This window comes from Mus caroli, unplaced genomic scaffold (genome assembly GCF_978045245.1).
Source record: "Mus caroli unplaced genomic scaffold, Mus_caroli_1 scaffold_3, whole genome shotgun sequence".
Lineage (NCBI taxonomy): Eukaryota > Metazoa > Chordata > Mammalia > Rodentia > Muridae > Mus > Mus caroli.
Window position 1 is genome coordinate 125,463,350 of NW_028227258.1, and position 16,526 is coordinate 125,479,875.

Below are 16,526 nucleotides of genomic sequence, written 5' to 3' on the forward strand. Positions count from 1 at the left end.
CACCCTTGCCCCGTGGCTCAGCAGTCTCCTCTAAGCATTTATGTGTGTGAAAACGTTTATTCATCTTACTTCCTTGTTGATATGCCCCCCACATACAATAAAGGGTAGAAAGCTTGTCACTCTGACCAAGTTCAGTGGCTGCTGGATTCTTTGTTATGTATCTTAGAGAAGTTATTCTACAGTTCTTTAAATACATAAACACTAAAGATGTGAACATAAATCACATAAGAGCCTGCAGTGAGCAGAAAATTATAACCCAGCCAGTTTCCCTATTTGGAGGAAATTATCACAAAGTTCTGGTACTCAATAGTCCGTCTCTTCAGATATCTCTGTCAATTAGAGCAGGCTAGAGTTGCAATAGGCATCTTGGGGTGCACACTTTGCACTGTATAAAATGACAGTTCAGCTCACTCTGTAATGGTGTTTCATCATAAGAAAACAAAAACAAGCCGGGCGTGGTGGCACACGCCTTTAATCCCAGCACTTGGGAGGCAGAGGCAGGCGGATCTCTGAGTTTGAGGCCAGCCTGGTCTACAGAGTGAGTTCCAGGACAGCCAGGGCTACACAGAGAAACCCTGTCTCCAAAAACCAAATAACAATAATAATAATAATAATAATAATAATAATAATAATAATAATAAAAGAAAACAAAAACAAAATGAAACAAAAGATAGCAACTCCTGGAACCCATGCATGCCTGTGCTTATTCACAGAGAAAAGAGATAACTTGAGAATTATTAGGCTGGAATACTTAGTTAATGAAATGCTTTCCTTGAAAGCATAAAGACTTGGGTCTCATTCCTAGCATCCACCTACAAAGCTAGATAGGAAGGCATGGGCTTACAGTCTCAGTGCTGAAAAGCTAGAGACTGGAAGACCCCTGGACTAGCTAGACAGCCAGTCTAGGTCACTGGTGAACTGTAGGTTCAAAAGCCCAGGTGGAGAGCACCAGAAGAATGACCTTGATGCTGACCCCCAGCCTCTATTGGGAATTCTTAGGCTGGGGACAAAGCTAAGCATTAGAGCATCTATCCAGTGTGCATGAAGCCCTGGCTCCAATTCTGTAAAACAAACAAACAAAGCCCCAACATATAGCCCATTTCAAAGATGAGTGTACTGCTTTATTTTAATATAATTTAAAGTTTTAAAGATCAATCTTTGAGAAAAAGGCTTGGCAACTCCCAACAAACAGCGTGTGCCTCAGCAGTGATGCCAAACGCAGGCTCTGTGGCCACCTCGGCACCAAGGTGTGGAATTGTACTGTTGCTTGTTCTTCTAAGTCCGGTATGGAAAGGTGACAGCTGTCTGTGTGCAGGAATGTTCCAATTCAGAGATACTTGACACTTTGTAGTCATTTGAACCAATTAAGGTTCTGGACATTTGCTTGAAGTTAGTCTTGCAAATGTGAAACAAATCCCTTTAAGGGTGGCAGGCTGAGTTAACATTCAGGCTCTGGATGTGCAGACAAGGGAACATATTTGACAAATGTGTCCAATGCACCTAATCCCTGGACTGCGGATGCCCTGGGGACAGAGAAGCTGTTTCTTATTTCTATTAGAACATGAGATTTTTAAGTATATCACAGGATATATTTTAAGGAACTACCTTCAAAAAAATTATAAGATAGCCATTAGAAGTATCTTTATTATGTATATCATTTTCAGAATACAGAGATTATTATTTTAATCAAGCTATCTTACTTAGAAGTTCTAATTATTATATATCTCCTCAAATGTAGGTAGTCATTGATAAGATATTTATCTTGATTCTAATATTTTCTTCCTTTTAAATATGATGCATGGTATGATGACTCTTGATTTTTTTTTTGGAAATGAAAACTAAAATTTGTTTACAATGTAGTAAATTTTTTAATCTTCAAAAAAGCTTTTGATGCCCTATACGTGTCTACAAACTCCTATTTCTTTTCCAGGCCTAGGACCTTTGACTTTGTATTGTCATTCATGCAAAAATCAGGATAAGAAACCTGTCACACACAGGGCTTTCCCGAAGGGCGCCCTTCAGTACAGCACGGGTTACAGCAGAACAGACGTTCAGAATCTGGATCTCCGAGATTTTTGAAATTATTTTAGAGGAAAAATCTCCCTAAAAAAAGAGTAGTTTTCACGATGTGTGCTGGTCGGGGGAGTCCAACCTTTTGACATCGTAACTAAATGTCTACAAATGCATTGAGTAACATTCATAATTATCCTGAGAAACATATGGCCCCAAGGGCGCAGGCTGGACAATCCGCATAGCAGAAAGTGTTTCAACTTCTTTATTCAGTTGTATCCTGTATAGTGATTGTCGCAAGTAGAGGCCGAAGTTTCTAGAACATCTCCTCCCCGCTCCCTCCTCTCACCCCCCCCCTTCTCCACCGTTTCTTCCCCTCCGACCCATCTCCCCCCAACCCCACTCTGTTGTATTGCAGCTGGGGAAGATTCTTCGAAGCCCCTTCATGAAGTTCGTGGCCCACGCTGCCTCCTTCATCATCTTTCTGGGTCTGCTTGTATTCAACGCCTCGGACAGGTTTGAAGGCATCACCACGCTGCCAAACATCACTGTTATCGACTACCCCAAGCAAATCTTCAGGGTGAAGACCACCCAGTTCACGTGGACGGAAATGTTAATTATGGTCTGGGTTCTTGGTAAGCCGCTTAAGTTCCCTAATTTCTATCCAGAAAGGAGTTACTGAAATGATTGCCATTTTCTAATACAAACTGTTATGCTGTATATGATGAGAACACCATCATTAAAGCAGTAGCTAAATGAGAAAATAACTAGCTGGTTCAATAGTAGTTAACACTGCAGAAAGGTATATGTTGGCACTAAATCATTAACATGGGCCTAATTGTTTAATTGAAATACTTGCAACTGAAGAGCCTTCGTTATATATGGCTTTTGTTTCAGGGATTTTAGGAGTTTTTCCACTTGTAGAATGCATGTTACTTAACTTCTGGTAACTCTTTCTGAGAAGCTGTGTTAAAGGAAAAATTTAAAGTAGCAGGAGAAAAACCATCCTGCTCCATCGCAGGAAACAGAGCCACTGTGCGCGTTGACTTCTCTCCCGGGGTCTTTCCGTGGTCTGCTCCCGCCTGTGTAGTCCTTGCTGCTCTGAGTGAATAGGTTAATTCTTCACCCAATCACCTTACAGCCTCAACCTGGAGCAAGCCATTATTTTATGAATTTTAATATGAGCTTCGTTTTCTTCTTAAAGTGTTACAATGTGTCCAGCTGTGCCCCCCTCCCCCCCCCCCCCGTGCTCGCATCCCACACATTGGACTGAGTGCCGCCCAACACTTTGTAAATGATATCACAATACCAAAAGGCTGTACATCTATGTGTACATAGTTAGGACAACTTGTTAAACTGAGTAGTTCATCCTTTTTGACTCAGCATTTTCCTCTAGAACTGGGTCAGTTTCAGATGGTGTTCCTGGCCTCCCCGGTAGGTTGTGGAGATGGGAAGAGAGGCTAGAAGAGGCCCGCGTGATCCTTAATGACGGGGCTTGGTTCTTGTTAAATGTTTGCAGGGACTTTCTCCCCCAGAGTCTTACTTGTACCCCTACATTACTATGATTTGAATTAATTAGCCTTTTTGACTTCATAGGCTCCCCTTTCTCTACTCTTTCAAAAACCTCATGACAAAGCCCTGCTCTAGCAGAGTTCCACTTGCTTCTTTCCTGTCTCCCGTGATCCGGTGTCACGTGTGTTTATTTAAGGTCTGTCATGGTGCGGTCCATCAGCCCTAAGTGGAAGCTTCCTTCCCACTCAGCTCCCACCAGACCCCAGCACAGTCAGTGTTTGCTGGGGTTTCACCTTTCCCAGGTGGACCAGGTATCTTCTCCTCGGCCTCAGCAGGACGATCTAATCCAGCCTCTGGTTTCCTGTGCAGGGATGATGTGGTCTGAGTGCAAGGAGCTGTGGCTGGAGGGGCCCCGGGAGTACATCGTGCAGTTGTGGAATGTGCTTGATTTCGGCATGCTCTCCATCTTCATCGCCGCGTTCACAGCCAGGTTCCTCGCTTTCCTGCAGGCCACGAAGGCGCAGCAGTACGTGGATAGTCACGTGCAGGAGAGTGATCTGAGCGAAGTCACGCTCCCACCTGAGGTTCAGTATTTCACCTATGGTGAGTTGTTAGCTGTGGGTCCTTTCCTGTTTCCAGAAGGGCATCTTGGAAAGCAACGCCTATTAAGACGGCCTCTCCTGTACGAGGTTCGGGATGTTCTAAGACCCCCTCCCCCCACAACAATTCCTGAAACCACTGATAGAATCAAAACCCTACAGACTCTGTGATCTTTCTCACAAGTAAATGCATGCTTGTGATAAAGCTTGATTTAGAAATTAGAGACCATAATAGATTAATAACCAATAAAACATAAAAATTGTAACAGTATACTATAATGAAACTTCCGGGATATGCTATAATAAAACTTTTGAGCTCTGGGGCTATTGATGAGTAAAATGAAGTTGTTTTTAGCACAGCCCTTGGTATATAGAGACTGTCAGACTGGTAAGCTCTTAGTGGCTACTCAGGCACTAAGAGGCAAGCAACTATACGCTGTAGCTACACTGGACCGGAGGTGACTCATCCCCTGTGAAGGCTGGAACCAGTGGGAACTGTACTGTTAGGATGCCGAGGAGGCTGGGCAGTTTAAAACATAGAAATTGTTTGCTTCTGGGATTTGCTATTTGATAGTTTCAGACCACATTTGATCGTCAATCATTGAAATTATGGGGTGCCAAACCTCAGATTCATAGGCAACCGCTGTATGCTTAGCATGAGAAATGTTGAAATGGCATGAAATAAGATGAATGAAAATGAAAATTCAGCGGAGGCAGGATATAGGGGCTAAAGTTCATTCATGTTAGAAGGTAGGCTGAGGAAACTGTAGACACTGGAGAGGATGTTGTACCTTTCTCACAGCAAGGAAGGACAATGGTGCCAGCTTTGCCAGCACACAGCAGTACTGAGGAGCTGTAACTGGGAAGTCTTCATTATAGTGATGTGTTGGGCAGGTCTGCAATCCCAGCTACACAGGAGGCTAAGGCAGAAGTATCATGAGCTCAAAGCCTGCCCAGGCTACACAGTTCAAGTCAGCCAGGGCATCTTAGTGAGATCCTGCATAACAATAAATAAAAATAAATTAATTGAACAAATAGAGGCACATAAATATTGCATCATCCTAGAGTGCTCACCTAGCCCAAATACCATGATAAATTAATTAAAATGGAATGAATGACATGCACTTTACAGATAAGCAAACCTAAAATACAGACTTTAGAAAGTCGTAAGTGTGATTAGGAATCAATGTTGTGAGGAGTACAGATACTTAAACATTTTTAGGGAGGCTCCAAAATATAGAAATTGCAGTGTATGCAATTTAATGCAAAAGAATGACAACATTATCAACAAGCAAGACTTTTAATGTCCTAAGGATAATGGTTCGAAGGAGCGACTAAACACTGTTTAAAGTTAAAGAATTGAAATCTTGTTTTATGTGACATAATTTTGACTGTTTCTATAGCTTGAGTATTTAAATGTATTTGTGTGTAGTTAGTAACTGTTGGCTGGATAGGAATTTATTAATTTTGGCTTCTTTACTTCCTTTACGTATATTTTTGAAATTCTCTAAGTCTTGGTTTCTGTATTTTTTTCATATTTTATTAGTTATTTTATTTATTTACATTTTAAATGTTATCCCTCTTCCCAGTTCCCCCTCCTAAAACCCCCTACCTCCCTATCCCCACCCCTGTCTCTATGAGGTTGCTACCCGACCTGCCCACCCACTCTCACCTCACTGCCCTAGCAGTCTCCTACACTGGGTCATTAAGACTCCACAGGACCAATGGGCTCCCCTCCCATTGATGACAAGGCCATCCTCTGTTACAGATGTGGCTGGAGCCATGCACACCCTCCCCACTCCCCTACATGTACTCTTTAGTTGGTGGTTTAGTCCCTCGGAGCTCTGGGGGGTCCTGGTTGGTTGATACTGCTTTCTTCCTATGGGTTGCAAACCCCTTCAGCTCCTTCAGTCCTCCCCCTAACTCCTCCATCGGTGTCCCTGTGCTCAGCCAGTTGTTTGGCTGCATACATCTGCATCTGCATTTGTTTGTTTGTTTGTTTGTTTGTTTGTTTTATCCGTAAGCTGTTTTTAATTTTTTTAAATTTCAAAATAGCAAAAACTCTTTGAAGTTAAACATTAAGAAAATGCTAATTTCAACTACAATGAGGAAAATTATCAATAATATTGCCATGATGTTTACAGAACATGATTCTAATATTTTCTTTTTTTAATTTTTAATATTTTTATTAAGTATTTTCCTCAATTACATTTCCAATGCTATCCCAAAAGTCCACCATACCCTCCCCCCCCCACTTCCCTACCCACCCATTCCCATTTTTTTGGCCCTGGCGTTCCCCTGTACTGGGGCATAGAAAGTTTGCAAGCCCAATGGGCCTCTCTTTCCAGTGATGGCCGACTAAGCCATCTTTTGATACATATGCAGCTAGAGTCAAGAGCTCCCGGGTACTGGTTAGTTCATAATGTTGTTCCACCTATAGGGTTGCAGATCCCTTTAGCTCCTTGGGTACTTTCTCTAGCTCCTCCATTGGGAGCCCTGTGATCCATCCACTAGCTGACTGTGAGCATCCACTTCTGTGTTTGCTAGGCCCTGGCATAGTCTCACAAGAGACAGCTATATCTGGGTCCTTTCAGCAAAATCTTGCTAGTGTATGCAATGGTGTCAGCGTTTGGAAGCTGATTATGGGGTGGATCCCTGGATATGGCAGTCTTTAGATGGTCCATCCTTTCGTCACAGCTCCAAACTTTGTCTCTGTAACTCCTTCCATGGGTGTTTTGTTCCCAATTCTAAGAAGGGGCACAGTGTCCACACTTTGGTCTTCATTCTTCTTGATTTTCATGCGTTTAGCAAATTGTATGTTAGATTCTAATATTTTCAACTGTTAATATTCAACAAACAGAATACTTATTTAAGATGTATTTCATTGGTATGTCTCGCTTTTCATTTTTGATTTTATTACTTTGGATACTGCCCTTGTGCCCTCTAGTTAGTCTGGCTAAGGGTTTATCTATCTTGTTGATTTTCTCAAAGAACCAGCTCCTGGTTTTGTTGACTCTTTGTCTAGTTCTTTTTGTTTCTATTTGGTTGATTTCAGCCCTGAGTTTGATTATTTCCTGCCATCTTCTCCTCTTGGGTGTATCTTTTTGTTCTAGAGCTTTCAGGTGTGCTATCAAGCTGCTAGTGTAAGCTATCTTCAGTTTCTTTTGGAGGCACTTAGAGCTATGAGTTTTTCTCTTAACACTGCTTTCATTGTGCCCCATAAGTTTTGATATGATGTGTCTTCATTTTCATTAAATTAAAAAAAAAAAACCTTTAATTTCTTTCTTTATTTCTTCCTTGACCAAATTATCATTGAGTAGTGCATTGTTCAGCTTCCATGTGTTTGTGTGCTTTCTATTGTTTTTGTTGGTATTTAAGAATAGACTTAGTCTGTGATTATCTAATAGGGTGCATGAAATTATTTCAATCTTCTTTTATCTGTTGAGGCCTGTTTTGTGATCAATTATATGGTCAGTTTTGGAGAAGGTACTGTGAGGTGCTGAGAAGAAGGTATATTCTTTTGCTTTAGGTTGAAATGTTCTTTAGATTCATTTGGTTCATAACTTCTGTGAGTTTCACTGTGTCTCTGTTTAGTTTCCGTTTCCATGATCTGTCCATTCATGAGAGTGGGGTATTGAAGTCGCCCACTATTAATTGTGTGGGGTGTGATGTGTGCTTTGAGTTTTGGTAAAGTTTCTTTTATGAATGTGGGTGCCCTTCTATTTGGAGCATAGATGTTCAGAATTGAGAGTTCTTGGAAGATTTTACCTTTATTTTCTTTTGTTTGTTTGTTTGTTTGTTTTGTTTGTTTGTTTGTTTGTTTGTTTCGAGACAGGGTTTCTCTGTACAGTAGCCTTGGCTGTCCTGGAACTCACTTTGTAGACCAGGCTGGCCTCAAACTCAGAAATCCACCTGCCTCTGCCTCCCGAGTGCTGGGATTAAAGGCGTGCGCCACCACGCCCGGCTCAGATTTTACCTTTAATGAGTATGAAGTGCCCTTCCTTATCTTTTTTGATAACTTTTGGTTGAAAGTTGATTTTATCCGATGTTAGAATGGCTACTCCAGCTTGTTTCTTGGGACCATTTGCTTAGAAATTTGTTTCCAGTCCTTTACTCTGAGGTAGTGTCTGTCTTTGACACTGAGGTGCATTTCCTGTATGCAGCAAAATGCTGGGTCCTGTTTATGTATCCAGTCTGTTAGTCTATGTCTTTTTGGGGGAATTGAATCCATTGATATTAAGAGATATTAAGGAAAAGTGATTGTTGCTTCCTGTTATTTTTGTTGTTAGTGGTGGAATTATGTTTATGTGGCTAACTTCTTTTGGGTTTGTTGAAAGATTACTTTCTTGCTTTTTCTGGGATGTAGTTTCCCTCCTTGTGTTGTAGTTTTCCATCTATTATTCTTTGTAGAGCTGGATTTATAGGAAGATATTGTATAAATTTGGTTTTGTCATGGAATATCTTGGTTTCTCCATCTATGGTAATTGAGAGTTTTGCTGGGTATAGTAGCCTGGGCTGGCATTTGTGTTCTCTTAGGGTCTGTATGACATCTGCCTAGGATCTTCTAGTTTTCATACTCTCTGGTGAGAAGTCTGGTGTAATTCTGGTATGTCTGCCTTTATATGTTACTTGACCTTTTTCCCTTACTGCTTTTAATATTCTTTCTTTGTTTTGTGCATTTGGTGTTTTGACTATTATGTGACAGGAGGAATTTCTTTTCTGGTCCAATATATTTGGAGTTCTGTAGATTTCTTGAATGTTCATGGGCATCTCTTTCTTTAGGTTAGGGAAAATTTCTCCTATAATTTTGTTGAAGATTATTTACTGGCCCTTTAAGTTGGGAATCTTTACTCTCTTCTATACCTATTATCCTTACGTTTGGTCTTCTCATTGTGTCCTGGATTTCCTGGAAGTCTTGGGTTAGAAGCTTTTTGCTTTTTGCATTTTCTCTAACTGTTGTGTCAGTGTTTTCTATGGAATCTTCTGTATCTGAGATTCTCTCTTCTATCTCTTGTATTCTGTTGGTGATGCTTGCATCTATGACTTCTGATCTCTTTCCTAGGTTTTCTAACTCCAGCGTTGTCTCCTCTTATGATTTCTTTGTTGTTTCTATTTCCATTTTTAGATCTTGGATGGTTTTGTTCATTTCCTTCTCCTGTTTGTGTTTTCCTGTAATTCTTTAAGGGACTTTTGTGTTTCTTCTTTAAGGGCTTCTAGCTGTTTACCTGTGTCCCCCTGTATTTCTTTAAGGGAGTTATTTATGTCCTTCTTAAAGTTCTCTATTACCATCATGAGAAGAGATTTTAGATACGAGTCTTGCTTTTTCAGTGTGCTGGTGTATTCAGGACTTGCTATGATGGGAGAATTGTTTTCTGATGTTGCCAAGTAACCTTGGTTTCTGTTGCTTATGTTCTTAAACTTGCCTCCTGCCATCTGGTTATCTCTAGTGCTACCTGCCCTTGCTATCTCTGGCTGGAGCCTGTCCTTCCTGTGACCCTGGTTGTGTTAGAGTTCCTCAGAGTTCAGCTGTCTCTGGGATCCTGTGAATCTGGGATCCTGTGATCCTGAGATCCTGGTGTGATTAAGCTCCTAGGATTCTGGGATCCCAGGATCCTGTGCTTTCTGTTTTTATGAAGGGAGGAATAACACTGGAACATTGAAGGAAGTGTCTAACACACGGCAAACAGTCAGCAGATGCTAAGCTTGTAGTGCAAATGTCCACAGGGCAGCCATTCTTTCGGACATGACTCAGTTTGCACAGAGTTAACCATTTACTATTTCACTGGCCTTCTAGGGAACTAAATCTGCTGTAGACTATTGGGGCCTCACTCCAGGTCTATATCTAACATATTATATAGTATTATATTTTGCTTCCTGGGAGTGGTCCTGAGGCTCAGATCTCACAGGGTCAGCACCACCATGATTTGTGATATCCCTCTAAAGACTATTGGACATTTTTCGCGTGTTAATTGACAGATGAAATCATTTTCAAAGTAAGGTTTCACTGAAGCTTTGCCCCTAGGCTGGCAAAGCAACCAGAAAATAAAGCTGAGCCCTTGGGGTCGGGGGAGTGAGTATGAATCCCCTCTCGCCCTGGACATTGCCCCACCTGCTGTTTCATTCTGCATCTGTGCCAGGTGACGCTGTCTCAGGATCTTTATAATAGGGTTTCACATTATTGAAATATAGAGCTTGTTTCTAGTTTTACATAAAAAGATAGAATCTGGACAACAAATTCAATTGCCAGTCGTTTCAGCCGCAGCAAGAACCACCTGCCTATCTTTGCTTTGCATAGTTAGGAATAAATATTTTCTTTTTAAAAAGCTCCATGTGTAATATCTCTCTCTCTCTCTCTCTCTCTCTCTCTCTCTCTCTCTCTCTCTCTCTCTCTCTCTCTCCCTCTCTTCTCTTTCCTAGCTAGAGACAAATGGCTCCCCTCAGACCCTCAGATCATATCTGAAGGGCTCTATGCCATAGCTGTGGTGCTCAGCTTCTCCCGGATTGCGTACATCCTCCCTGCAAACGAGAGCTTTGGGCCCTTGCAGATCTCTCTTGGAAGGACTGTGAAGGACATTTTCAAGTTCATGGTTCTCTTCATTATGGTGTTCCTGGCGTTCATGATTGGCATGTTCATACTTTATTCTTACTACCTTGGGGCCAAAGTAAATCCTGCTTTTACCACGTAAGTAAGACATCATGCTACAACGGTATAAAAAGAACTTCTAATGGGTCCAGCAAATGAGAAATGTCAGCTGTCATCACGATGCCATTCTCAAGAGCAGAAAAACAGCCCATGAAATCAGTGTCTCTGGCTGGTCATGCGGGTCATTAGTCCACTCTTGGAGTTTAGTGAGGGTGATCAGGATTTGGAAAAATACTGGACCCAAAGAGCTATTTTAGGAAAATTAGATGGCAAATGTCTAATAATGGACATCTCTTACATTATGTAGAATGCTAGGTTTAGAGCCATCATTTTGAAGTCTGTATTACTCTTCTAGCTTCTGGGTTAATGTTTTCATCAGGAGTGAGAACAGGGATTGAAGAGCAGGACAGCTCCTGAAAAGCCAATGCCAACCCCAGCCCTCCCGGAAGAGTCACCTCCTCCCTGAAGCCTTTCCTGATTACCCCACAGTCACTATCACTGTTAGTTCCCTGCTGCCATGGAGCTACCCCGGCTGTGAGATCTCCTTCTCACCCCTGGGCGGCTGGTTGTCATGGGGATGGGGCTCTCCCTGTGAGTGAGAGTATCACCAATCTCACCACCTACCCTTTGCTCCCACATTGCCACATCTGCAAGCCAGCAGCACAGTAAGTTCCTTGTAGGTAAAGTACAGAAGCTCGACCTTGGAAACCTCTGAATTGTCCTAAAGTAATTCCTAAATAGTTATTGTCGAACAGGTCTTAAGGGTAAAGGAGCCCAGAGGTTCATTTTATTGTAATAAATGACGACAACAACAACAACAATCCCGTGACTCCATTGGAGGATGGACAGGACCCTACACAGGGCCCCTGTTCCCTTCCTCACAGCAGTTCACATGATACGTTACTTTTTTCTTTTCTTTTTTGAAGGGAGACCTGGTAACACAATATAGTAGAAAAGAGTATTGCTGGAGAGTCTGGCAGGTCATGGTTTTAACACAGTTCTGCTATTTTCTAACTGCGCCCTTTGGTTAAACTACTGAACATTTTTCCGTGTCATTTTTCTCATTTTAAAAATAAGCATGATAGATTTTAAATAAGGTCGTCATGAGGATTGCATAAGGCTTGTTACATAAAGCCTCTTGCCCACAGTAGGAGCTGCAGCGTCCTTTCCATTGCAGCGCCCTCGTCTCCCACACACGCGGCTGGCCCACAGGTGCTACAAGGGAGTTTGTGCAGGCACAGGAGAAAAGGATGGGGTGACTCTGTGATAGACAAGTGGAGTAAATGCAGAAATGGAGGCTAGAGTGATCAGTCTCCTGCCTCCTCCTGTAATTTCATACTCTGAGGTTTTGTGACAAAGGGAATCCCCCACACACACCTTCTATCCCCAGGAACTAACATTTCTAGAACATACTAGATGTTCCAGTGCTACTGGCTGAGTGGTTACATGAATAAATAAATAAACTAACATTTAAACCTGGCAGGTCTAAAGGCTTCATTATTGTTTAGAATTTGTTAAAAATATTTTGAAATACTATTTTCATAAATCATTTTCTTGGGGGAAAATAAAAAGACTATTTTCCACCTGTGAACTTGGGTGGCAACTATTGAAGGTTCTTTATTCCATTCACAGATGCGGGGTCGTGTGACAAAATGGGCTTAATGCCCTCAGATAAAAGTCATACGAGGGATGGAACCCGATGCTTAGTCTGGCATGTGCTATAAGGACTGGGGGCTCCTGTTCCGTTGCCTCCCACCCCATGTCTCTTGGGCTGAGCATCGTTTCCATGAAGGAGATGCAGCCGGGTTTCAGAATCTATACCACACATGCAACCAACCATGGATCAGATATTCTTTTGAGAAATAGTGTGTGTGTTGAGCGTGTACACCCTTTTCTTGCCACGGTTCCCCAAACACCATAGTATCATAATTATTGGCACAACTTTGTATTACATTTGATGTTTTAAGTAACCAAGAGAGATGGTTTAAATGCTACAGGAAGTGATACACTGGTAACCTGGAAATACAGCATCATTATTTCTTCAGGGTTCTCTTGCACGTTCTCAGACGTTGGTGCCCACGAGGACCTTGGGAGCTAATTCCACACAGATAACATGGCTGAGTGTGGATTCTTGTGGCCAGAATTCAGGCGTCAGGGCTGGGTATTTAGAGTGAAAAGCCTTCCCTTCACACCCTAACCCTCAGTCTATGAGCTGAATTTCATTCTCGGAAACCATAGTTTCTTTTGAATACTTTTGGAGATTTTTTTCCCCAAAAGAAGAATATAAATATCCAGATAGCCCTCTCTTTTGTGTTTATAGATGACTAAGTATTTCACAGTTGCTACATTTAATTTTTTACTTCATGTATCCTTGCTATCCCTTATACTATAACTGTATGAAGATAAATCTGCCTAGGTATCCCCAGTGGCTGCACCGCATTCCACCATTGGGATACACCAAAACTCTTTGGCCTGTTCTCTGGATATTGAGTTTGGTTTTGTTCTAAGTACAGACAAACTATTTCATTGTGAGCCATGGTGAGGGGCAGATCCTTTTTTGAAGTGGGTGTTTCATTTTAAACCTAAGCCAAGAAGTTGGATTTAAATTTCCAAACCACCTACAAAATCAGACTCCAACCTTGCACCATTCCAGAAGAAAAGTATGGGCCTTCTGAAGTAACTCCTGCTTTCTCCTGTTAACCAAGTCTTCATCAGAATAACTTCAGAAAAGCTGGGCGTCGACACCAGCCCCTGAAACCCCAGGGAATAATTGCTGCTAAGTACTCTAACAATGTAGACATGGTGGCACATACCTGGAATGCTACCTCTTAGAATCTGGATGCAGAAGGATCAATTCAAGGCCATACTGTCTCAAAAACAACTTGAAAAAATAATATGCTATAACAGAATAATTCTTAAAATATTTTTAATTCTTAAAACATATTTTTCACTCTTAAATTTTAATTTTTAAAATATAACCAAAAAAACTCTTTAAAATTTTATTAGAAGCAATTATTAGGGGGGCTAGAGAGATGGCTCAGCAGTTAAAAGCTCTGGTTGCTCTTGCAGAGGACCTGGGTTCAAATCCCAGAATCCACCTTGTTACAACCATCTGTAACTCCAGACCTAAGGTATCTGCTGCCCTCTTCTGGCCTCCACAGGCACTGCATGCACACAGTGTACAGACACATGCAGACAAAACACATGAAGTAAATAGTATTTTCTTAAAAAGCAATTGTTAGGAATATATGATTGTCTTAGTCGGGGTTTCTATTCCTGCACAAACATCATGACCAAGAAGCAAGTTGGGGAGGAAAGGGTTTATTTGGCTTACACTTCCATGCTGCTGTTCATCACCAAGGAAGTCAGGACTGGAACTCAAGCAGGTCAGAAAGCAGGAGCTGATGCAGAGGCCATGGAGGGATGTTCTTTATTGGCTTGCCTCCCCTGGCTTGCTCAGCCTGCTCTCTTATAGAATCCAAGACTACCAGCCCAGAGATGGCACCACCCACAAGGGGCCTTTCCCCCTTGATCACTAATTGAGAAAATGCCTTACAGTTGGATCTCATGGAGGCATTTCTTCAACTGAAGCTCCTTTCTCTGTGATAACTCCAGCTGTGTCAAGTTGACACAAAACCAGCCAGTACAATGATGATAACATTTCATAATAATATTTACATCTGTATAGCATTAGATACCAGCTTGTTTTTAATACTGGAAGCTACTCATTACCGTGTTTTTATTGTTCAACAGGGTTGAAGAAAGTTTCAAGACTTTGTTTTGGTCCATATTTGGACTGTCTGAAGTGACTTCTGTTGTCCTCAAATATGATCACAAATTCATAGAGAATATTGGCTATGTTCTTTATGGGATATATAATGTAACTATGGTGGTCGTTTTACTCAACATGCTCATTGCTATGATTAATAGCTCATACCAAGAGATTGAGGTGAGTGCTCCGTCCCTGTGTGTCTCAGAAGTTCTAAGACTATTGGTTAGAAATATTGGCTGCCGGGGGTGGGGGGTGCAGATTCTTATCTGCTGGGCCACCCACTCTGATCTACGGCAGTTGAGCTGACTATGTTCTTTAGGCAAAATGTTCAGTGCCTGTTAACCACTCTGCTTTGGATTTTGGATTTGTCCGTTCCATAGCTTCCTCCTTTGTTTTGTACTTTTGTATATCTTCTGCTCTCAGAGATCTTGGCTTAGCTGTGTGTTACCTCCACCAAATAGCGATGCTTGCCTGGGTTTTTGAAGACAGGGTCTCACTCCAGAACCAGGCTACCCAGGGCATCACTATGCTACCCAGACCTCAAACTCATTGAGCCCCCACCTACTTCATGGTCCCAGGTGCTCAGATTGCAGCTGTGCGTGCGGCACCAGGCTAAGTTTCTATGTACATTTTGGGAATGGATTCCCGTATATAGCGCCTCCAGCACAGAATGCGTCGGTTATTTTACTTGTGGCTATGACAAAACAAATGAAGAAAGCAAGAGTTTATTTTTGGCTGACAATTCAGGGTACAGTCCATCATGGTGGGAACTCATGGTCACACTGCATTCTTAGTCAGGACACAGAGAAAGATGGATATTGGACCTTGGCTCATTTACACCTCTTATGTGGTCTTGAGTGTAGTTGAGACTACCCACATCTTAGGGTAGGTTATACCACCCAAATTAACTCACTCTAAAAACTCTCTCATACGAATGCCCAGGAGTTTGTCTCTTAGGCAATCCTAGATCCCGTCATGGTACCAACCAGAATTAACCAGTACATGAATCCCACCGAGACTGAAGGACAGTGCTGTGAGTGTCTGCTTGTGTGGTGACATCAGTGTAGGTACTGAGGACTGAAGGAGCTCATTTCCTATACCTGTGGCCCTGCTTCATGTCCTTTATCGGTGAGGATAGCTGTACCAATCACAATGGGAGCTCTGGGAATAGAAAAGGATAAACACAAGTCTCGGCCACTGTAGGATTCATGTGACATGTGGAGACGTGTAGTACAAATACAAACCTCAAAGTGTCATTGACCCAGTGAGATGTGTTGGCTTATGTCTGTTATCCAGGACTTAGGAGAAAGTGGCAGAGGGCTAGCCTGAGCTACAGTGTAAGTTCCAGGCCAGTCTGTGCTAGTGTGAAATCTTCAAAACAAATTAAGATGAACGAAGCAAAAAATCAATATATCTAAATGTCATTTCCCCTTTGCCTTTAGAATAAGACGCGTGACATCTACAGCTTGGTGTGGTGGGTCTGGAAGAGCCTGGAGGGTAGCGAGAGAGTGAGAAATGGTGATGGATGTCAAGAGATGGTTGGGATGACAGAGCGAGACTGTGGTTCATAGTTTTATGCTTCTTTGATCCTGAATTTTCTTGTCTTTCTGCATTACCTCAAAATGAGGAACAGGAAATGCTGGCTGTGTCTCAGTGGGTACAGTCAGAGTCAGTCAGTGGGTACAGTCAGAGTCAGTGGGTACAGTCAGAGTCAGTCAGTGGGTACAGTCAGAGTCAGTGGGTACAGTCAGAGTCATATGGAAGAGAAAGCATTTTGATATCAGTATGTGAGTCTATACTGGGTAGACAAGTAGGAATTGTATGCAGATAAGTGTAAATATGCTACTGAATTGTTTAAAACATAATGTAATTACTATAAGAATGTACATCAGGTCTGGAGTGTCTTGTTTAAAATTTAGTAACTGTGCAACTGGACAGATTTGTTAGAAGTTAAAGAGTTACTGTTCTCAAAAAGAACCGGAGAGTTTAG

At 41.9% G+C, this 16,526-nt stretch overlaps 1 protein-coding gene across 2 annotated transcripts in view; it reads left to right on the forward strand.

The window, feature by feature from the left end:
* The window catches only part of Trpc3 (transient receptor potential cation channel subfamily C member 3), a 66,941-nt gene that overhangs the window by 35,654 nt on the left and 14,761 nt on the right, over nt 1-16,526 (forward strand). For both annotated transcript variants that reach the window (XM_021157739.2, XM_029475632.2), the window contains exons 5-8: nt 2,429-2,645; nt 3,892-4,125; nt 10,539-10,803; nt 14,518-14,713. In XM_021157739.2, coding sequence (XP_021013398.1) covers nt 2,429-2,645; nt 3,892-4,125; nt 10,539-10,803; nt 14,518-14,713 — 912 coding nt within the window. The remainder of the gene's footprint in view (nt 1-2,428; nt 2,646-3,891; nt 4,126-10,538; nt 10,804-14,517; nt 14,714-16,526) is intronic.